The sequence below is a fragment of the Sturnus vulgaris genome, chromosome 7 (assembly GCF_052056855.1).
Source record: "Sturnus vulgaris isolate bStuVul1 chromosome 7, bStuVul1.hap1, whole genome shotgun sequence".
Taxonomy (NCBI): Eukaryota; Metazoa; Chordata; class Aves; order Passeriformes; family Sturnidae; genus Sturnus; species Sturnus vulgaris.
In genome coordinates this window covers 18,964,397-18,988,361 of record NC_142249.1, presented here as the reverse complement: position 1 = coordinate 18,988,361, position 23,965 = coordinate 18,964,397, and the positions used below count along the sequence as shown (strand labels likewise).

General features: G+C 38.9%; 1 protein-coding gene and 1 long non-coding RNA gene across 3 annotated transcripts in view; one reads left to right on the top strand and one right to left on the bottom strand.

Moving 5' to 3' along the window:
* Positions 1–2,041: 2,041 nt before the first annotated feature.
* Positions 2,042–23,965, bottom strand: part of PDE11A (phosphodiesterase 11A) — a 106,356-nt gene continuing 84,432 nt past the window's right edge. For both annotated transcript variants that reach the window (XM_088167967.1, XM_088167968.1), the window contains 5 exons: positions 23,635–23,712; positions 22,217–22,284; positions 19,220–19,290; positions 18,142–18,225; positions 2,042–4,652 (listed from right to left, as the gene is read on the bottom strand). In XM_088167967.1, coding sequence (XP_088024093.1) covers positions 4,491–4,652; positions 18,142–18,225; positions 19,220–19,290; positions 22,217–22,284; positions 23,635–23,712 — 463 coding nt within the window. In that variant the 3' untranslated portion in view covers positions 2,042–4,490. The remainder of the gene's footprint in view (positions 4,653–18,141; positions 18,226–19,219; positions 19,291–22,216; positions 22,285–23,634; positions 23,713–23,965) is intronic.
* LOC148223188 (uncharacterized) overlaps positions 6,941–23,965 on the top strand; it is a 97,689-nt gene continuing 80,664 nt past the window's right edge. Inside the window, exon 1 of the long non-coding RNA XR_015804814.1 lies at positions 6,941–7,166. This is a non-coding gene — a long non-coding RNA (uncharacterized LOC148223188). The remainder of the gene's footprint in view (positions 7,167–23,965) is intronic.

The window sequence follows — 23,965 nt, the reverse complement described above, 5'->3', positions numbered from 1 at the left end:
TGCCCAGAACACTAGGTATTGAAGTGCCTATTAGTATGTTTTATGTATCTTTGAAATAAACCTGTTTTAAAATTTCACTCATTGCACAAATGCCTTATCAGGAACTAAAATAGTTTTAATTTTATAAAGGGAAAATAAGTATTTGTCCCGTAGACTGAAACACTCCTGTTTTTCCTAGAATGAATTCATCTAAATAATACAAATTACATTAGGCACTACTGGTTGCAGTTTTCAAAAATAATTTGTGAGTACTAGTATTGGCTTTGTGGGTAACTACAGGCACATTATGAGATTGGAGTGCACTCTAAGAAGGAGCGATTAGCAAGGTCACCAGACCAGAAAAATGCAGCTGCTGTGCCAAGGACACCATCTGAAGAAATACCTGAGCTAAAATGAAACATACTTGTGTATGCTGTGGTTACAAAACATACAACTGACCATCTTGGCAAGACCCCTGGCCCTGTAAATAGCAGGGGTTGGCTGAGACAGAGCTGTGTGGAGAGTTCTGTGCCTGCCTGCCACGTGAGGCATCCAGTTTAAACCTCAGTGAGCTGCTGCTGCCTGACCTTGTGCAGCTCTGCTTTGGAGCAGGAGCAAAACCACATCCTGACAAGCAGAATCTGCATCTCCATCACATTATGAAGCTGTTTTTTTGTCTCTAGGTCCCAGGCTGGGAGGGAATTGTCTGGTTTCACTACTTGACCTATGGCCAAAGACACATTTTGGACATTTTGTTCTTGGGAGGTTCTTCTGTCTCAACCTCAGGTTGAGCCTCTACCCCAGATGCTCCTTGCCTTGAACAGTGTTTGGTTTTCTGGTGGGGTCACAGTGTTGTCTTGAAGGGGAGCACTTTAGTCCAAGGGGGTGCACATAGAAGACCTGAGGTCTTCCACCAAAGCCTGTCTCCTCCATGCCCCTCACAGGGGTGAAGCCAAAATTGGGGTTGTATCCAGTGGGCATCCTTGTCTTCTTGCTGAGCACATGAAAGGGACTTTGGCAGAAGGGCAGGAGACAAGCCCACCCTTGTTACTTGCCACCAGCTGGTGGGGCAGATGCACCTGCAGTTCAGAAGCCTGCTCAAAATCCAGCAGGATTTGAAATCAAGCTCCTTCCTGATTAGCGTTTGCAATTGTAGAACATTTATGGTGGGTTTTTAAAATTATTGTTTTATTTGGGTTTTGTGAGGAAAGAGTGATTTTGGTAAGTGGTTTCACAGGTGGGAATCCCGAGTGAAATTACTGTTTGGCCTGAACTACCTTTGAGGGTGGGGATGAAGACCTAGATCTTCTCGTGAGCATTTTCTGGTGACAAAATTAAGGCTGCTGCCTAGCTCTTGTGTGACATCAAGGCCTGTAAGTCATGGGCATGGAAACCTAAGTGAATTCAGGCTGCAGTTGGCACAAGTCAGTAGGAAACCTAGAAAAAAGACATTGCCACAACCAAGCCGAGGCACCTCTGGGTGTCCTATGGACAATCCATGTGCCCATCAAATTTTAGCACTGGAACTGTAAATGCTAGAGGCCTCGTTCAAGGCTATTTTTCCAATTACAGCTGGGGCAAAGAAATGGTGACTTGTCTTTTGCTGGTGTGCTGGGCATCTCAAGGAAAAGGCCAAGCAGCACTGTCCTGGGTAACACTTGTGTTCTGCACGTGCTCTCTTGATTTTTCCTTGCCTCTTGTGGGCCTGTGTTTTATATGCATTCACAAAATTAGGCTGATTTAAATGTTTTTTTTTTTTAATGTCTCCTTGTTCAGCAGGCAGGGAAGCAAGTAAAAGACAGAGAATGAGATTAAATAACCTACACAATCACATCTCTTGTGCATATCTCAGAAAATTTGGCAGCAATTTTGGCAGAAATTACTGAAATACTGGGAAACTGTTTCCCTCTCAGAAATAATGAAAAGCAAATACAATTTCTGATCAAGTTTATAAGCAGTAGCTAAAAAGGAAAAAGTGTTTTCCACAATCTTAAAATATAATAGACTTGAAATATGTTTTTTTACTATACTACATGCTTCCACAAAGAATCATCTTTTTATCTTTTTTTTTTTTTTCTGTTTCCTAAGCTAAGTCTTAAAAAGGGAAGATACGGTTTTTGTTTGTTTAGTTGGTTCGTTTTTTAAAGATTGAGCTATATGACTTTCAGAGACCGAATGCTGTTCTGAGATGTACTACTGGGCCCCCCAGTTTCAGTAGGGTTGCTTCATTTTGCCTGAGAACAATTTGATAAGATCAAGCCGTGTGCTCTCATTTTCTTCCTTGTGATGGAGGAACAGAACCATAACATTAGTCAGCAGTTTCTGAATTTTGACCCACAATGGCAAAGATACCAAAAGACAGGAGAAATAGATGGAGGCAATTACAAACAGTCACTTGATTGATGGTTGACATTGTTAGGGCTTCAGCTGTGTGTCAGGGTGCTGCCGAGTCCATCCCTGCCAGTGGGTGTTGCCATGGGCAACAGTGCACTGAAGCCAATAAAAAGGAGAGGAAATGAGGGGAGACTCAACCTTCGGGGAGGCTGTAGGGTACGCATTATAAATTATGTTATACTTAGCAGTATGCAATATCAAAATTCAGGAAAGCCGTGTGTACCTGCCAGCAGTACTGTCGGTTCCTAGTAGCTGTTTTTCCCATAAAGTCCGTGTTGTATGGCTTGCTGCTTACTAAACTGCATCTGGCTTTATTCAGAGAAGAAAGAAGTGGTAAAAGAACAGCAGAAACATTTCCATCACTGCTGTGCAGTTTGCATTTCTGCTCCTTCCCTGCTTCCTTCTGCTAGAGAGTGATGTGGTTCAGTTGTGCACTAACAGATTGGCTCACAAAGCTACTGAATTTCCAGCTATTGTCCTACACAACATTAGAAGCACAGAGCATTTTTGTTTTGTTGTGTTTCTTTTAAAGAAGGGATCAGCAGATTTGTTGTTTCTGTTTGATTGTCAGATAGATGTGGTCAGCTTTTCTAAGGCTCTAACAACTCAGTTTCCTTAGAAAGGAGAAAAGCTCTTTTAACATCTGGTTAGCTGGGCTAAGTTCTGATTTCCATTGAGCTGGTGCCAATTCAAGGTAATTCCACTGAAGTAAATGGAGTTTGGCACAGGTGTAAAATTAAGCTGAATTCAGCTTTAATTTCTGCTGCCAGACAACCCTATATTTAGAGTCCAATTTTTCATGGAGTACAAAGGCTTTTTTTCCCCCTATGAATGGGCACTCATAAGCACTGCAACTTGAGCCCTCTTGTGTCTGGTCATGCAGCAGAAAAAGCACCCTCAAATCACAGATCACAGGTTTGCTGCATTAGTGATCTAATGGAAGGAGACCAACTTTCTGGTAATACTAGGGTCATCACAAAGAGACATGTTTGGTTTTGTGACCCATCATATTTGATTAGATTTTTAGGGACACCTTTACCATAGATGTAGACATATGAGCCCTGACTAGTGCTGTGCTGCCTGTAGCAATAGCATTTGAAATTGTAGTGGAAGAACTGTAAGAGAGTAAGGGGTAGTCGGTCCAGTGTGATGATACTCCTCCACCATTTCAAAATGCTAATTTCAACTGGAAATTATACTAGAAAGGCTTATTCATTAACTGCTTTTCAATGTAATATAAACCTGCAGCACAAAGCAACAGATTTCCTTTTTTATTTGTAGTCTATTTTCAAAAAAACCCATTAATCTTTTCCTTAGGTGATACTATAATTTAAAAAAAATGAATGTTACAAGACCATTTTTTAAAAGGAAAAAGAAGTACTCTAAAATTACTATGCAATATTCTGCCTTTATGCAAACTTCCTCTTGCTGAAAAATTTGCTGCACTGTTAATATGAATTTCTCAGGGAAGAAGGGACAGCTCAGTGTTTTTAAAGATAATAAAGTTTGTTTTTAAATGTAGCAAAGGTAGGCAATTCTAAAGGCCCTGATCAATCACTAAGAAGCTTTGTTGTAAAAAAATACTTCTTCAGAATACAAAGCAGGCTTTTTAGAACATTCAGGCATAAAAGAGGAGGGAGAGTAAGAGAGGAGCATCACAAAAGCAGGCATAATTGATTCATAACATGTACTGAAGAGATGCAAAACAACAATGTAATTACACACCATTCTGTTTTCTGCAGCTCCTTGCATATGAATTGGCCAGCTTGCATCCCAGTCCTGCTCTGTATTATTAATTTTATTAAGCTGCGAGTTCTTATATTTCAGTCTGTTGTCAGCTTTACAGGTTTTTACAGCAGCAGTTGAAATGTAGTGGAGCTGAATGAACGCTTCTTCTGTTCAGTGTTCCACGTCGCTCCAGATACCAAGGCAATCCCACTGCAGGCTTCCCCTCAGTCCCGCTAAGCCTTCCAGGAAAAGCAAACTATGCTGCCATCAAGATAATATCTGATCAATTAAGCATGTCTGGGAAAGCATTTCTTAAAAAATGGTGGGTCTAAGCTTATGAAAACCTTTCAGAAAGCTCTTATTGTAAAGTGACGTTGATATTTGCAGGCTTAATTTATGTCTTTGAGAGACATGGTGAGGCTAGAGGAAAAGGAGGACAAGGATGCCGCCTGGGAAGGAAGTCTTTTTTGGTGCAGCTCCTCCCATTTACCTCTGTTTACTGCTATGGAGTCCAGCATAGGCTTCAGCTTCACATTCAGCTTCACTAGACACTGGAAGAAGATTAAAAAGAGGATGAGAGAAGAAATACTGACAGTATATCCACTCCTTTGAAGGACAGTCCATGGCATAACAGGGGGAAAAAAGAGTTTAATCTGCACTATGGCCTTACCCTCCTCACTCCCAACAGTAAATACCTATGGAGCTAAATTTATTGTTCCCACTGAGTTATCTTTATCTATCTGACTCGTTTTACATAAGGCTTTAGGCCATCATAAATGTAAAAAAAGGCACATAAAATAGCAGAGATACTACTTTAGCTTTTTTGCAATCCTTAAAGATTTGAGGGATCCCCAAGTGCCTGAGGCTACCAGCTATGGCATCTATGAGCAGGAAGTCCACTGGCTGTACTACAAGCTGGACAAAGCTGAAATAATCTCCCTAGTGCTAGATTATTTTTTCATCTAGATGACTGAACCACAACACTGTGCTTTCCCAAGCTGGCAGAAAAAACAATTAGTGTGTGCTCAAAATAAAGAAATAAAAATGAGTTTTCTTTGAGGCTGCACTGAAATCACCTCTTCTCTAAATACCCAGTCCAAAGCTAACAAAGGTCAGTAAGAATCTTTGATCTGGTTTAATCTAGTTTTGAATACATCCTCAAATTATGCAATTCCTGCATACCTTTGCTACAAGTTTATTTTACCTTCCCCTTTAATATCACATGCTTATGTGCAAAGACCAGAAGTGCTTCACTAGGTTTTGTATCTATATTAAAGAGAGACACAAATTAACAGCAGGATGTCAGGAAAGGGTTAACCAGTTGCCTCCCAAGCGGCCGTGTAATGTGTTCTTTCAGGACAGAGAAGTGTTCTTTTGCAGCTTTTCTGATTAGCAAGCAGTGGCTTTTGCTGAAAGCTGGGCAGCATGCTTTCTCCTATAGCATGGAAACTGTATTTGTCATTGGAAAGAAAGGAATGGTGTCAGATTAAAGACCAAAAAGGACAAAGACAGCAGAAGTTGTCTTTCTTAAAGTGCAGAAAATTCTAAGAAAACGAAAGGAAAGGGGAAGCAGGTACCTTTGCAGTTGATCAGTTTTTGCTTTAAATAGCAAGGTTAACAGCAATTGCTTTAAATGGTCCCCAGAGCCCAGACACCACTAAAGAACTGGATTTTTTTATAGCTAGATTGTAAGCCATGGGATCTTGCCTTGTAGTAAGTCTTGGTAGATTTTTAATTGAGCTATTATATGATAATTAAGGGTTAATGGCCTGATTTTAAGATGTGCTGAAAACTTGCAGTTTCAGTTGACTTCAGTAGGAAATATGAATGCTCAGCACTTATGAAAAATCACATCATGAGGAAGAAGCTGGAACTTGAATCAAATCCACTTCAAATTATTTCCTTAGAATATGGCCCAGACTGGGCAGATAATTTTGCAATCTTGGTCTTGGGATAGGAGGCAGAGTTCACTGCAGTCTCTGCCCAATAGAGCATTGCTTGCTGCTCATGGTCATTCATTTTATAGAATGGATAAGGATTTTTAATATTCTCATCACCATGCCTCACAACTCTGCATTTTTATATCTTTATTTCAGACTTTTGTGTATTCCTTAAACCTTATTTGGTAGAGTCTAAAACACAGGGACATTAATGCATTATAAACAGCTGAAAGTATCTGAAAAGCTCACTGCCATGACCATTAGCACCTCTATTACCAGCTCAGTGTCTAGAGGTAGCACATGAGATGCTCAGCCCTTGATAGCAACATATCAGATCCTTTCTGTGCACAGCCAGTAGCTTCAAAACGGTTTTGTGATGTATTTTTCCAATATACACCTTAGATTTAAAAAAATTTAGATAAATCAATAATAAAAAAATATATGTAAGCAAACAGCCCGGTGGTTAAATCACTATTTAAAAATCAGTATGCTTCAAACCTCTCTAAGCACAAGGAGGTTCTGCACTCACATCCTGTCAGTCCCAGGATCTGTAAGTACAAAATGCAGTGCAGGCTGTTCCTATATATATATATACATATATATATATACAGAGAGAGAGAGGGAGAGAGAACATGTAGTATATATATAGCATATGTACTATATATAGTGTATATATAGTACATGTAGTGTGTATATATATATATATACAAACACACACACACACTATATGCAGGAACCTATAGCAGCTCCAGGCAGCAGAGAGAAGATGGAGCTCACTGGGGCTGCAGACTCTGTCTCAGTGTGGCTGTGCAGCTCTCGATTATGTCTGTGTCCTTTCTGTGACCTTGCTTTTTTGCCAAGACTGACCACAAGACCGTGATGTTTTCCAGCCTAGTGCCAGGGAGCAATTGCAGAGGTCTGGGCCTGACCTCCTGCTGTGCCTGTCCCTCCAGGCCTTGGCATCTGCCGTGGCTTATGGCAGGAGACAGCCCTGTCACGTACTGTGCCAGGATGGCTGCGAGTGCTTGAGATGCTTACAGCAATTAGCTTTGCTTCGACTACTGCAGGGACCAGGAGCCCAGGCAGACTGGGAGCAGGTTCAGGAAGCACCCCCACAGTTCTATGGTAATCACTGTTATCTTATGAGCTGTAAACATATTTTAAACCTGTAAGTAAAGACGCATGTATTTCTTCAAAATATAGATCTAAGCGGAGATTAGAGTCTAATAACCCAGATTCAACAGAGGCTACCAGGTAAATAACAAGAATGGTTAACTACTAACATTAACTTTGATGAAATAGATTATAAGAAGTATTTATAAAGAATAAAGCATGTCTTTGATATTAATTTTTCCCAGAGCACCAGCAATTAATTCAATAGAATAAGTACGAAATATATAGTGTAATTTTAAGAAACTTTATTTTGTTACACATTAATTTAGATCAGTGATACTTGACAGTGCAGATTTTGCACTTGGTCTATAAAATGTCTTTATTCAGACATTGATTTGATGTTTGAACCACTGCTTCTGTATTTACTATCCTTTCACTTTGGGACTTTTTCATTCTGATCTAGTCTTTTAATTAAACTGACTACTATAATTCCTATGGAAATTAGCTTTTATTTTATTTTTTCCAGCTACCAAAGCATTTCAGTAGGGCTTCTCTGATACAAAGTGCACAAATTGGATTTTATTTCTTCTCGAGATGTAATTAAAAACTCATTTGATTACTATATATCTGGCCCTGTTTTAATTATTAAACTCCAGTAATCAATTTGCTTTTATGAAGCTTCTGGGAAATTATCTCAAAAGCAACATATTTCTCTCCCTTCTGTCAGGGTCTGGACCATTTACTGAATTACATTCATTGCACCTGTTCCTGATCCGGATTAAACCACCAATTTATTCCCAAAGCTCTTTAAGTTTATTTGGCTATAGCCTTGTCAGGGTTTTCCACCTCCTGGCTTCAGTTTTTGCTTTCCACTTTATTGCATGAGAACCCCTTGATGTACTGCTCCTCCATGCCACTATTTTTGATGCATGCTTCTTACAAACAGCTTTGCTAGTGATCTGTCTAATTTGGTGTCGAGGTTCTTAATGCCTTATTTATTACTTGCCTTCCTAGGAAAAGGCTTGGTCTTCACCAGCTGTCAGACACGGGATACCACCACACAAGCTCAGTAGCTGCAGAAACGCCCTGTTCCTGTCCCTGCTTGGCGCAGCGGGCGGGCTGGGAGCTGGCAGGCAGCTGGGCTCGGGAGAGGGAACCCCTGCCTGGGGGAGTTTCTGTCTCCCGAGGCCTGGGACCTCACTGCCCACTTGCAGTCCTTCCACTGCAGTGCACCAGCCTTGCTACACAGCAATAGGTACAGGATTGGTGACCTTTCCCATTCTACCCCCTTTACTGTAAAAGCTGTTCTTAGTCGCAGAGTGATAAAGCGTGGGGGACACACTGCCTGCTGCAGCAGTGGGAAAAGCCAGAGTTTTGCAGTTCCCTTCTGCATCCAAGTATTGTTACCTCAGATGTGTGAATAAGTTGTTTGTCAGAAAGTTACTGTATAGCAGAGCCTTTTTATTAGCACCTTCAATTATTTAGATGTCTTTTGGGACTGTGTACTACTCTGCCCACAGCATTCTTTCCCAAGGTATAGCTCTGCTTACCTATAAGCTCCTCCAGCACAAGAAAAGGTTAAAGGCACTTCAGCAGTACATTATGTGCACCTGGGAGAGGGGTAGGGCTGCCTGAAGGAAGAGCTCAAAATGGGGAAGAGCATAAGATACTCAGAGGAAGTTATTTATGGGAAAAGGAGGGCAGAGTGTTTTGTTTTCTTTCTTTCCTTGTGTATAGAGGTGTATATTTTGATAGATAAAGCATATAGAATGCAGAAACAGTACTAGTAGAAACAAACCCTTTCAGGGAGAGGGTGATGGGGAGCGTTGGAGGCATTTGTTTGTACCTATGAGTACCAACTTCTGGTGTTGAAGTGAGGTGGGGGGGAAGAAAACTTCATCTGCTACATCACCTTCATCTCTGGGAAAGGATATTAGTGAAACAGCCGAGATGCAGCACAGATGTGGTCAGAGACTAAACTGTTGCTAAAGCAAATAGAAAATTTTGTTGTATTCTAAGACTAGTACCATATCTCTTTAAAGAGGAGCACAATTTGTCCTAACTTACAAACACTGCAGGACTTCCAGAGTATATACTTTTCTTTTTGCCCCCTCCCTGCTGGAGATTCTCATCCAAATATTGACCAATTCTGACCTTGCTTAACTTATGAGCTTTGACAAGATTACAACTCATGAAAGTATGGTTGCGGGGCTAATATTTGTAAAGTGAGTTTATGGAATAAGACCATATAAATTCATTTTTATGACTGAGCACATATAAAAAAGTTATAGGTCTCAGTGTTCACTCTACTTTGGAACCCAGTGGTTTCTAATGAATCACTTTTATTATGTAGGCAGTTTCTTAGTTGGAAGGGAGGACCAGTGACCAAGAAGCCATGGGGATAAATTCAGACTCGGTGTAAGCATATGAAGCATTGTTGAAGTCAAGAGAGTCATGACCAGCTACAGCAAAGCTGAATTGGACTCCTGAGTTTTGCTGAAGTGGCTTTCACATAAGAATACATAGGCCAAAGGTGAGCCATCTATCTGAAAGTCCTTGAACTTCAGATTAGTTCAGATGAAAGGGAACCTGTGCTGCAGCCATCCACAGATTTTATCTTCATAATACAAATACTTGATGAAGTTGTTTTGAAAACCCAAAAGTATTTCTGTATATATGCCCATATACTAAACTCCCCAAAATTGCTAGAATTCTACCTTCCATAGTAGAATATAGAAGATAATGTGATACAGAGAAGATGTAGGGATTAACTTCTATGAACCCTTGACTGCATGTGTATATAAATTAATTACTTGCCCTACTGATTCAGGACTGTATTTAATCATTATGTCCTGCAAAAATACAATATTTGTGAGGGGGTTGAGTTCATGAAAAAAAAAAAAAATTGCAATCTCCTTGTGGTGGAAGGAGACTTTGTTTATTCCTTCTAGGGCTAAATGAGGAAGGGTCCAGGTCATCACATACATAATGCATTACTAGATTACTTTTTCGTTTCTGCCAGGGAATATTTTTCTGATGCCTAAAAATGTAATTAGATGAAATAAATATATTACTAATTTCCTTTATAGAAAACAGGAGTTTCTTTTAGCTTCTCTCTGAAAATTGTTCATGGATGGAAGCCAGTTGTGACTGGAAAGGGATCTAATATGTGCACAAGTGTTCTGCTCTTCTACTGTGAATTAATGTTAAGCTTCTTTGTGGTGATGGTACACTGGCAAGAATAATTCTGTACTCCTTTGGAAGTGAACTACAGAGGGATGATTATAAAGTAGGATTAGCCATTGGTAAAATGTGCTGGGTACTTCAGGGAGGAAAGTATGTACAGAGCTCTGGTATCAAAATGTGCTCCGACCAATATCATGCACATTATGCTGCCAAAGGGAGAGTGATTGTGAAGGAAGGGGACCAACTCAAGTGGCTCTACTGATGTATTGCTACAGTTGCAAAGGATTCATCTGTCATTCATTACAATTTCATGAAACCAAGGGTTTTCTTGGAAGAGTTATTATTTCATAAACAACTTCTTATTTAACTCTGCTATTTATGGTTTTGATTCTACGTCTAGAGCATGTGAGACACAGAATGTTTCTAACTCCTTTCAACATTTTAACCAAGCAGCTGATCAATGTCTTCTGCCTTGCTATTAAATGGATTTTGAAAAATTCTTCAAATCATATCAGTCTCATATGCCGATTTAATTCTTTGAGTTTACCCTCAGCTGGGAATTCTGCAGGCAACTGTGATTCTGTTGTGTTAAACACTTACTTGAAGTGTTTCATCCATCATCATTTCTAGTCCTTTTCTGATGCAATGTAGTTTGTGCTTTGTCTTTCTTGAAAACTGAATGGCTGTTAAATTATCCATTCATCTTCTTTCAGATTTGCTGTACAATTTGAGTTCCCTCTATTGGCTGTCTCTTCTACCTTATCTGCCAACTTTTCAATCTACTTCCTCAGATCTTTATACACGTTTCCATACATGACTGCCATGTCCTTCACAACACATTGGGCAGATAATTCTAAGTAAAACAGCATCAGAAATTATAATATTATGAATGATTCAATTTTTCTCACAGATTAGGGTGAAAGCCTTTAGTGAAGCTTAGCTTCAATGAAGTAAATGGGAAATGTTTGTTTTTCTGTCTTCTCCCAAATACCTTTGTTGATGAACTGCCTTTTCAGCTGAGACTGTTTTGGCATAAGATGACTCAGAAGTAAGCTGAAGTACTCTTTTGTGAAGGAAAAAAGTACTCCTTTCTGCTGCCTCTTCTAAACATTTTGGAGAAGCTTGTAAATTCTTAAAATTGTTGATAGTAATACAGTGTTGCATCAATAATCTCAGCAAGTTATGAAAATCATAGCAAAAATTATAATCAAAGGCAATTTTCAAAGGCAAAATGAAATCCTCCCTCTTCTCAGGAAGCGAGGATCAGGATCCTTGCGCCTTTTGTAAAAACATGTTCATGATAGTCACAGACAAAAAAAATCTTTTCTCTGAAACCACCAAAACTATACTTTTCCATATTATACTGTGAAATAGTGACAGACTTAGATGAAAATTGCATATAAAATAATTATTTCTTCTTTTCCTGGTTTTTCTTTCTTGTATAGCTCTTCTTAACCTTTTCTATTAGTAAGAAAGTAGCAGACAAAAGCTTCTCAGATTAAGGGCAATAGGTAAGAAAAATAATTTGGTAATGCTTATTCCAGTACTGGAAGTTTTGGATAGTATCCGAGTTTTCTGAAAGTTCCAGAGAATTCATTCTGGGTGGCCTCATTTAGATTCATCATTAGTAGACAAGAAACAAAGCAAGAAAAGTGTTGAACCTACTTAAGTTCCTACTTCAAGGCTACAGAGAGATCCTTCTACTGTGCCAAAAATCTATTTTCTCTGGGCCAAACCCTTATTTCCAACATAATCCTTAGCTACCAACTTCCCCCAGCACTGGGATTTGGCCTGATTAAGTTTCCTCTGAAGCAAATTTCTTACAAACACAGCAGAATATGTTGCACCTGCTCTTCCTTGGATAATATTACCCATTGGATTTCAACAGAGAGGGAGACTAATTTGATCTGCCAACATCTGTTTGATCTGCCTCAGTCCCTGGTATCACAAACTGCATCCCAGGCTGATGTGCCTTACTAGTCCTTGTCAGCCAGGTGCTCTCAGGAAACACAAATGATTTATCTCTCACTCTCCGTGTCCAAATCAAATGTCAGAAATAAACCCTGCCAAAGTGTGCATCTTTTTGGTATTTTTTAGGATCTATTGAAAATTATCCTCCCCTTCCTTCAATGTGCTACAAAAGAAAAGCTGGTTTCAATGAGAATCACAGAGAAGTGATCAAATTGCTTCCATTGAACAGATCTTTCCCAACAGCTTAGTCCTGATTATTTTTGTTTTGTTTTTGGTTTTTGTATTTTTTTTTCATTAAAACACTTAACAGCTTATGAACAGGTTTCATGGACTGTCTATATATGTGCATGGTGAACAGCTAGTGAATTCCCTGCCTCTTGACTGGTTGCTAACTTAAAATATCAGAGCAGTGCCCTGACTTTTGTACCAACAATCCCAGGTATGGGTAAATGGTGGAAAAGCATTTCCAAAACGTTCAAAGAGAAAAGTCTTCTCAGTTAAACAATTTTAGAAGTTTTTCATTTCTAATTGTATAGACAGAACAGAAACATCTGAAGGAAGAAATTGTTTTGGCTGCATCCAGTGACTCTTGCTTGGGTAAGGACTAAGCCATGCCATATAGTCCATTTAGACAGGCAGGGCTTCTCAGAGGAGTGGTGCAAACTCTAAATTTCTTATACAGTATTTCATCATGCAAAATCGTAATTGAAGGACAGAGGGAAAGGGATAGAAGTGATAACTTAGGAAGTGCTGCATCAAGATATAGCAATGTAAGCATGATTATTGAAGAAGACCTTTTTAATATTCTCTGCAAAGGAGAGGGTAATCTCCTATCTAATAATTTCAAGTACAGTATATACTTTAGAAAAAAAATCATGATGTGTGTATGTACTTCCAATTCAAGTGTCAAAGTCAACTCTTGATCCAGAGAAAAAACACAGAAAGCCATGACTGTTTAAAATTTGTGTATTTTTCTGTGCTTTGTAGAGGCTCTACCATTTATGACACCCTGTGCATTTAATCTAAGTTTACAGGCAGAATAGATGGTTTTGCACCTACATTTTCATGGACAGCAAATACATTTAATTACAAGGCCAGACATTATCTTTTGTAGGAAGATAGGAATATCAGAGCTCTTGGAGTTGCAGACAGAGCGATTACCTTTTTTTCTAAGTACTTCAGACAGTGTGATAAAGAAGGAATCTGTCCCTCCACATTACATTTAAAATATTTAAAGTACTTGCTAGGCCAAATGTTTCTACTCTTCCCAGGTTCCCCCTAGGATTCTGGAAGGAGTAATGCAAATTCAATTCTGTAGATACTATTATATGCTTGATGTTCTCAATACCCAAGAAAATCTTGAATAGCTCTAAAAATAGCACTAAAATGGAGCAGTTCAAGGGAGCACCAAGGTAGAGGTGAGCAGGGCAATCTCAGGCACGCATAAGTTGTAAAAGCCATGAGCTTCTTTATCTTCCACAAAGACATCTCTCTTAAATTTAAATAGCTGCTGTCATTGTCACTGACTACCTGACTATGTATTCATCTGCCCAGAAGCAGAGTGCATGGCCTTTGGCCCTGCTATTCACAGTGTTACTGTCTCTGCCTAACAATGCCCTGAACAGAGCTGGGTTTCTGTTAGCATCTTTTGTTTGATGTGAATCGCTGAAGCTTTGATGTTGTTTGTGAGAAATATAATGATTTCAAAGAATAAGATCTTCACTCTCCGGCTCTATGTGCTCCCCACAGAGAAATCTAATCTGAGTTGGGAAAAATCTGTGACTGATTCCGTTTTAGGTAGACACAAATGACAGAGTCCAGAACAGGAATCTGTTAGTGCTGAAACTCTTAGCATCTCTTTACTGGCGGGTCAGAGAGATAATTTGTCTTAATGATCAAAATTCTGTTTCCCATTACACAAACATTTATAAATAGGTACAGAATACTTTCTCTGTGACAGCCAACACAGCAGTCAGCAAAGCCATAGTGCTTTATTTTCAGTGGGATGCTTCAAATTTTCTGCTTTAGTTGCATGTACCTCCTTTTTATAGGATATTCTAACAAAACAAGGGATTGATTATATTGAAGCTGCTGTTTGAAATATTCTACAGTTTCAAAAAACTGCATTTTTCTTTAGAAATTATTATTCTAATAAACTTGTTTCTCATCTCTACTGATAAATGCTTTTCTTACTGTCAGTTTTGAATGAAGAGCAAATGTGATGCAGTAAAGTGTAACTAAAGCCCCTAAAATCTGAGATTCAGTGTAAATGGGTTGCTGTTCTGCTACTCAAGGCAAAAGCTCCACTGTTGCATAAAAATACTCTGATCTGGGACCGCCACAGTAACAAAAAAAGTAAATAATAAAAGTATAATGTCCTAAGTGTAATAAAATGCAATGAACAAAAAATTGAGATGCTTTTATCTTCACAGACCTTTGATCCACGGTGTGAAGGAAATGGATTTGATTACTAAGATATGAAATTGGAGGTGACTTGTTTCCTACATTGAGCAGCAGATAGGGGAGAGAGCAAGGGAGCAGAGCCATGGCTGACCTTGTGCCAGGAGCAGTCAGGTTTACAGAGCAAGCACAAAGGTTTTGGATTTAGACACTTAGATATGGGAGAATTGTGCATAATTCCAGACATTAGTTATAAATATAAATATAAATATATATATAGCTATATCCACCTTCAGTCTTTACAGTAGCTCATGGTGTAGTAAATTTAGTACATTTTATATATCACTGATCTTTCTTCTGGATGGGATGGGTATTCCAAGGGGCAGTCAGACAGGACTGCTAATGGAAGTTGCATAGATCTTGTTGATTCGCTAGTCACCTGTAAACCTTCTCACTAAAAGGGGCCAAACTCAGGGACAGGTAAGGCAGGTAAGCAGAGGGATGTGATCCATGTTCCCCAATAAAGGAGACTTCATTACCTTTTACTTGGGAGAACTACTGCACCTCCAAGGGAGTTGTCTTGAGCTGCCTTCAGGAAATGCAGAAAGCAGAACAGATAGAGCCAAATCTCCACAAAAGAGGTTTCAGAACTGAGGAAAATGAGAATTCTAGAAAAGCCATACCTAAATGTGCTGCAAAGTTTAGATATTGTTTTAAGTATGAACCACTCCTCATAGGCACGCTGGTGTAGCCTAGTTTGTTAGCTTGGACTACAGACAGGATACAGTTTGTTCTCATACTGTGAGAGGCACTGGGGTGGTATCAGGCACTTCTGGAAGTTTGGACTGTGAAGTTCCTTCATGACTGCATACTTCAGATGTCCTCAGGTGCCAGGAATAGCCTGCTCTTGGGAATTACGTTGAGCAAAGACAATTTCAGGGAGCTCTGCTCATCTCACCTAGACTTTAATGGGAGTTGCCAGCATTCAGTGGTTGCTAGGATCATCTCTGTTGTGTGTGTGTATGAAATAACACAGAGCACAGCATTAGGTCCTCCTCTAGCAACTGCATTGGTAGGGACTGGTGCATTCCCCACAGAATTCCTTTTGGGGCTCTGGATGCCATAGAATCCCATGTGGATTCAGGATTTCTAATCATTAGCATGTAAAAAACTAAATACAAAAGCCTTCATTTTGTTCTCTTTGGTTCAATGTTGTAATTTTGTAGGCTTTTTCAAAATGTTTTTTCAAAGTACTGTGGTAGTGAGCTATAGGAGTACTGCTAATATTTTACTGATTTATCAGCTGCCACTGCATCTCTTTATATTGCATTTGTAATGATATAACCTGTTCTCTCCTCACAAGCAGTTCCTACAATGTACTAAAATGGCAAGAATTTTAAAGAATGTTAAAAAACCCTGCCAACCCAAAATCTAGGATATGGCCAGAGTTGTAGTGTTCAGCCAGCCCTAAACAGCAGATTTACAATGCCTGAATTCTCTGCTGATGGGATATGTGTATTGAAGTTTGATTAAGCTGGATATGAAAATTAAAACTTGGCTCCACACTGAAGAGAGAATCTCCTGCAGTGTGATGCTGTGGCATCAAGTTTTCTGTTTACCCCTAAGGCTGGTGCTGCTATGACTTCCAGGTTTGATGGTGTCTCTTTTTTAAGTTGTTGAGCAGCAGGCTAATGGCTGCACAGCATGATGCAAACATAGTGGAAAGCAGGGAAATCAGATGTGAATATATTCCCCAGAGATCTCCTGCTAAGATGGAGCTAACTAACCAGAGCTTTAGTGCTCAGATGTAGTTTCCTCATGCAGAGGATGGGCTGATTATCAGCTCTTCCTGCTTTACTGTACATTTTTGGATTACAGATGCTATTAGAAATAATGAATTCTGGTATAATATGCATTCTAGTGTAATAAGAACTATTTTATTGAAAGGAACATTATTTTTAAAGAGTGTCTGTCTAAGCTCAGTGTCCATCATCCCTCCCCCATATTGTCCAAAATGATCTTGGTCTTTTAAACAGTATAGGTGTATATTCTTCTTCTGTGTTTGCTTTGCCTTAATTGTTTGAAAACGGTAGCTGTAGTTTATTTCATCAGGACAAAGACTGACAGAAAGGGACAGAATCTCTTGGCAAAGCAGCAGCCTGGCTTACTGTTTACACAAGTGTCTGTTCTCCGTGTCACACAACAGGAATTGCCATTGCTGCTGGATAGTAATTTCATTTTTTCCACGTGGCAGCCTCAGATGCCACAAGGTATAGAGGGGAGAGGGCACTTTGTCCCTCTTATGGGCCTTCTTATGTCCTTATTGTATGATATTGGTTTTATATCTGGTCTATAAAATGAAAGGAGCTGCCAATCCATTTTTATTTGTGTGTAGGGAAGCTACATTCAGGCACAGCTTGATAATTTTAAGGTTAACATGGGAGCTGTTATTGCTGTGTATCATCACTGACCCATTAATTGCTTTTAGGTCTTAGGCAGTTTAGGGTGTGGTGGGAACAGGAAGAACTTGTTGCAGTTCCCCGAAGAGATGCTGAATGAGAACATCCTCCTGTTTTCTCAGGTATCAGTAGCCAGTCAGTTTTTGGTGGCATAAGGCAGACTGTGTGGTTTCAGTCAATCCTGAAGCTGTTTAATCCAAAAAGGCAGAAGCATTGTTCTGGTAGGAAAAAATTCTTTGTGAAATGGTGGTCGAGCATTGGAAAAGGCTGCCCAGCGAAGTGGTGAAATCACTGTCCCTGGAAGCGTTAAAAAAACCTGTAGATGTGGTGCTTAGGGATATGGTTTAGCATGGACCTGGCAGTATCAGATTAATGGTTGGGTCTTAGAGGCTTTTTCCAACCTTTATGATTCTGTGGTTATCTCTAGCCTTAATAAAGGAGTACTTGGGCATTTACATACCGTGTGCCAAGCACCCGGGCAGTCTGTGTAGAAGCACCATTAAAACTGAGTTAAACAGCACAGGTTCAACAACAAATTTTTTGTCACTGGCCCTAGAGTGCCCTTAGCAGTTTGGGAAGGTGCCAGAAGAAAGTGAAAAGGCTCAGGCTTGAGCTTCCCTTTGGGTCACACAGATTTGGTCAAGTTTGACAGCACCTACTGAGACTGTCCCTCTGGCACATCTCTGTGCAGCACTCAATACCTCACCATGATGAGAATCAGTTTGTCTCAAACATAATAAAGTAAACAATTGCCCTATCAGCTTTTATAACTTAGAGAGGAATTACATTTACAGACATTACCACCTTCAGGGAATCTGAAGATTTCTGCATGCAATTCAGACTTTTGGGAAAGTCTAAGTAAGATAAGAGTTCAAATAGCCTTCAAGGCTGCTCTGAAAGCTAGCTCTTTTTCCCTAAAGAGACAAGAACAATCTTCTCTGGACTCTAGAGTAGCAGTAAGTAAAAATTACCTCATACAATGGCATGCAGATGCTATCAATCCACTCAAGCTGCAACCTTGGTAGTTCATGTTTCCTGTTCCGATCAAAAATGGCCTGAATTGAGAAGAAAACAAAACTGTCATGCTTTAATTACACTGGAGTATTTTACAGACACATCATCCAGCACTTTGCAGCTATGATCAAATTATCACAACCAGAAGGCTTTGTAAACTATAATCAATCTTTGCAGCTGTCTTTCTACTGCTTTGTCTGACATGAAAAACAAACTGTTTGTTTTCAATTCTGTTTTGAAACTTTTAGGCTGAATGTATTTGTGTTTTGTAATTCTGTGGTGTAAGATAAATACTCCACAGTTGGAGTTGAGCTGGTAAATAACCTCCTGTAGGAATGTAGATACCTTGAGTAGAATTTTCTCTTTTTTCACGTAGGGTTTTCCAACTCAGGAAAACAGTGATGGATCTGGGCTGGCTCTCTCTCCCTCACAGTTAAATTCTTTAGAAAACTTTGTTATTCTTCTCCTGTTGCCTCCAGGTAATGGCTGCTCAACGTTTTGAGTTATTTAACCTGGATAAGGCTTTCTCTTCTAATTGTTTAGTGAAAATTTTTATGAAACTTTCCTAGTTCTTGTTCGACACTTTGTACCCTCAGCCTATATTCCACTCAATTCCAATTTATTCCTTCAATCACAGTACTACATGTAAATTTATAGAAATGCATTTCAAATAACACAGATATACAGCTGCAACATAAAGTAAACCTGACAGTTTTGATTTCCATAAATAGCTGTGATTTTTTAGTTCAATTCTGTGTATTAAACTCAACACCTGCTGCTTAGAAAATACACTGATAGGATAACCTTAGGAACATATACAGAAAACCGGTAAAAGGGCTCAGTGCAAAAGTGACTGTGTTGACTGGAGAGCTTTTATATGTGGTTATAAATGCATATCCTTACTGGACAGAGCTTTTATTTATTCTAAGGTTTCTCTTTGTGTACAAAATACAGTTATTTTTTTCTGAATGAGCCCAATGATATTTTCTTACTCTATTCGAGTAAGTAACTATTTCAGAAGTGATAATAACTTACTGAAGGGGTGAGTTTGAGTTCAGATCTTTCTCTGTCTCCTTGTTCAAAGAACTCACTGGTTACCAGCTCAGCTGCCTAAAATAAAAATTATGATAAAGATTAGAGTTCTTGTTACATAATTTTTAGGATAGTGAGGTTTTTTTAGAGTTTTTAGGATGATGAGGTCAGACCATGATTCCAGCCTGTGCTTAAATAAGTGAATGATCTCACTTACAGGACTGACATCAGGCACGTGTTCATACAGTGTTTGGGACTGGGCCTACAGGAAGTATAAACAGCCATAGTCAGGCACATGGACTTACCCCTTTTTGATAGAGAATTGACTTGGGGAATCACATTGCAATGCCAAGGTAGCTCTCAATGCAGTTATAAGTCACTTACTCAAGAACTGAGACCAAAACAGAAAATGATAGCTTTTTGTTGGCATCCACTATTTTGTTTATAAAAATGTTTTCTAGAACATGCAAGAGCTCTCTGTTATAATAACAACTTTACTTATCGAAGAAACTTAATGAACCAATATCCTCTGTTGTTTAATCTAATGTGAATTCATGAAGGGTTTTTTCCCCCACTAGGCTTTATTTTTTTCCTGGTGACTGTCATCACTATAGGATCTGGATATCTAAGTATGAACTCAGATTGTGATGATCATCTTGATTTAAAATCAAGAAGTGGTTAGAACTTAGAATGCATCTTTCTGACTTTTGTGAATGAAGATGTTCTATTTACTGCAGAGGTTTGTGCTTCTTAGAAGTAGAGAAGACTTAAAAATAAATATAGTTATGGAAACCAGAGGAATTTTAGGAAGTCAGACAGTAAGCAGTTCTGATATAGTTCTGTACTCTTGCCATGTGCGAGGCTTTGAATGTAAGCACATGCAACATTTTGAGGTGCAAAAAAACTGGAAGCCTATCTACTGAGGAGGCATTCACATCCTAAAACTCCTGTCATGCTAGAGTATTGTTTTTAAGCTAGGAATTATTTCATAATGCCAAGGCACGAGAGAGTAAACTAAGCAGAGAACCTGTACTTCATAAAATCTCAAAACTTCTTGCTCTAGCAACTGTATGGTAGGTAATGTTCACAAATGCTAAGCTTATTTAGTTGAAATAAGGAGTACCAAAATAATTTGGAAGTAGGTGATGTTGTAAAGTACTTTTAAATCTTAAGGCAGGCTATCATAGTTTGGAACTTTATAATGTATGTAATACAGTGTATTAATAAAATGCCAGATCAATATTTCAAATAGAGGAATAATTTAACAACTTATCAACAACTAAGGGTTTACTAAGTGTATTGCATAAAAATAATCAAGACATAGTATCATCCCTGTCCCTCAGTGCTATTCTGATCCTATTCTCCTCATGTCCCTTTCTTCCTTTATCTGTTTCAATCTTCTCTTCCTGAATTTTTCTGTCTAACATGTAGCCTTTATTCCCTTTTTTCAAATATGTTTGGTTTTTTTCTTCTGGCACAGTTAAGGTTCTACTATTTCCTGTTTTGCCTCTGTGGACTTATTAGCACTTCTGCTCAACCAGGTAATGTTTCAAGAAATCCCAGACTGGCTTTTTCAGTATAAAGTAAACCTGTATAACTAAGCTGCAGGGGACTTTTTACCTGTCGACCTCAAAAGTGATAAGCACAAAAATGTCCAGTTTGCCAGAGACTCCAACACTAATTCAGCAGCATAGCACAAAGATTCCCTGCTAGGAAAGCAGACCCTACCTGCAACTTGGCTGTCAATGAAAATGCAGAAGCTAACTGGGCTAAGGAGGAAAAATGGGGAGGGATTATACACACTGCAGCAGTGGCCAGGCGGCACTGAAAAAATCTTGTTACTCAATTTCCCACTGCAGGATAGAAGCAACTTTCCTGATTTCCATATGAAGTGGCAATATTCTGGCCAAGTAGACCAACAGCCTTAGAAGAACTTTTGCCACAGTCTGCTGATAAAGCAAAAAAACTCACCTGGCAAAACTGAAAGCTGAGGTGAAGCCCTCCCCCAATAAATGTTTTTTTTTATTCAGTTGACGTGCTTCTGTAGATCCCTTTCAGCTTGCATTACTTCCTTGTCCAAGGAATCTGGCTGCTCCTGCATCACGTTATCTGGCCTAGCTTTCTCTTTTTCACCCCATCTTAATAACTATTACTTGCTGTTACACCAAACTTCCTCCAGGTGTGTACCCAAACCCAGCTGCACTGGTATATTTTCAATTTGCTTCTTGATGCTATCAATTCCTCCAAAACCTGACACAGTCTGTCTTCTCCTGGCTTGTTCTGGGTTTCAGTGAAGGACAGAGAATGATTAGCATGGATACTGGAAATATTAAGGATGGTTTCTGGGTAGAGAAGGATGTCTAGAAGATGGAAAATCATGGGGCAAAGGAAAAGAGTTTTGGATTGCTTTCTCATATTGTACCTGTTTGCTAATTCTGGATCCATTTTCTATGTATATTTCTAATTAAATACTCCAGATTAGTAGTTCTACTCAGCAGCAGAACCATGAATTTTTATTTGTTGGTTTCTAAGCACAGGATGTTAAAGAAAGCCCTATACTATGCTTGGAGTGTTGCAACATCCTTAAGAAAACATTTATTTTATCATATATACTGAAGATTTTATTCTAATGAAAATTTTCAGATAATCTGTTGGTATTTTTTATTTAGGGAAGACGGCCACTGCCAAGGAAAAGTATGGGATGAAACAAATAAATGCAGCTAAATGTGACTAAATGCCTTTTTTGTTTAATCCATCCATTTTTTGATATGGATTAAAAATGTTAGTAAGAGGAGAGGTTGTAAAGCCAGATGTACACACCAGCATGTGTACAGGGAAAGATTACGCAATAAACCATTTTTTTGCAGAAACCCCCTGCTATTTTTTTATAGCATTAATACCGTTGTAAATTGATTCCAGTTTTGGTCCCCTGTAAGCCAGGGCCCTGGGAATATTGTCCTACCAGTCCCGCCTCCTCCCAGCCCTGCTATTAATCATGACTTGCCTGTCTTGAAATCTCCCACGGTTTGGTCACAGCTCCAAGGTCACAGGCTGTCATTAGCATTGATCTGAAAAACAGAAATGAACAATACAAGCTGAATCAACCTTTGTTGAATTTCTAAACAACTCTGCTCTGGATGCATAAATAAATAATATGTATATAAAATGTCAGCCCTGGCACCTTCTTTTCCTCCAGAAAAGAATGACATGTTTGAAATCTTAGCCATCAGCATGGTTTTTACATTACAATTGTGCCTCGGAAACCTAGTGTGTTGCAGGTCATAAGATGATGAATTTTGGTACTGTGCATTGCACACTAGAAAAGAAATGATATTAGAAGGGAGTAACTGCTAATTTTGCAATACTTCTAACACTACTTACATTAATACCTATAATATATTAGGAAGCATGTGCTTCACATGATATAAGTAAGGGTATTATTACATAATAACACCTGCAACTGGATTAATTTATATGCCTATTTGTAAGTGACTGCTGTAGCAAGAGAGCCTATAATCACAGGAGGCATCCCAGACACTGTTTAAGCAGTTTCTACTGCTCATCTACAATAAAAATTGAAGATTTACTATGAACTATATGGTTCCACTGTAGTTTAATACCTAGCTACAACCATGTTTTATATGCATTAGGAGAAAGAAACCATTCAGCTGTAGAAAGCGTTTATGTACAGTACATGATGCAGATAAAAGTCTAAGAAAGTTTAAATGAAGAACAAGGGCACTGAAAATGAAGCATCAAATATATTGCCTGAATCTAAAATTAGGAATGGGTGAAATGGTATGGAAAATAGAAAATGGCCAATATTTTGTCAAAAGACCAAAAGATAACAGAATTTTAATGAAATTTCAGATAAAATGAGACATAATCAGGCATGCATATGCAAATACACACATTTTATTGTCTGCAAAGTGTGATCTACTCAAACCACCCACAATGCCCGAGGTTTTCAATAGGATACATGCTCAGGCCATTCTTGAGGGCTGGAAGAGTACTCTGTATATGAAAATTCCCAGGTACAGACTGGAAGAGCAGAGGAGTGCATGGCCAGTGAAAAAAGACAGATGAGAGGAAGAAGAATTAGGGAAACAGACAGGAAAGATCTTTATGTAGAGAGGCAGAATATTGATACTTTCTGGAAAAAGAGCAGAAGGACTGAACAGGAACTGGTGAGGATGGGAGAAAGGGAAGGAAACAGGACTGAGTGTGTAGGAGAAACAGAAATGGAGAAGGTGGAATCATGTTGATTAAAACCATATATTTCATATCACGGATTGTATTTTAAAAACAAGATATTTTTTCTTGTTATTCTAAGCCTTCAGTCCACAATACATGAAATTCCTTTAACAAATATGGCTACACTTTGAAAAAAACAGAGAGCAAGGAAAACCAGTGCTTACCGAAATACTTCTCGGTGGTTTTTTATATTCCAATCATAACCACCTTTACTGACAAGTTCAAAAAACTCAGTCCTTCTCCTGAAAAAAAACCCAGATTGTCAGAGAAGGAAACAAGACACTTGCAGGGCAGCACTGCAGCAGAAACACAGTTCTGTGTGTGATATGGAATCACTGCACCTCATGTATTATTGTTAAAGCCGTTACACTGACAGTCCATTTAAGCGAAACATACTAATTTCCGAACATGTTCTATAAATGTCTGTTATCAGTGTCAGAGTTGCCTAGTAAAAGCAATATTGGATTTATGGTCTCCACAGATAAGGAAATGAAT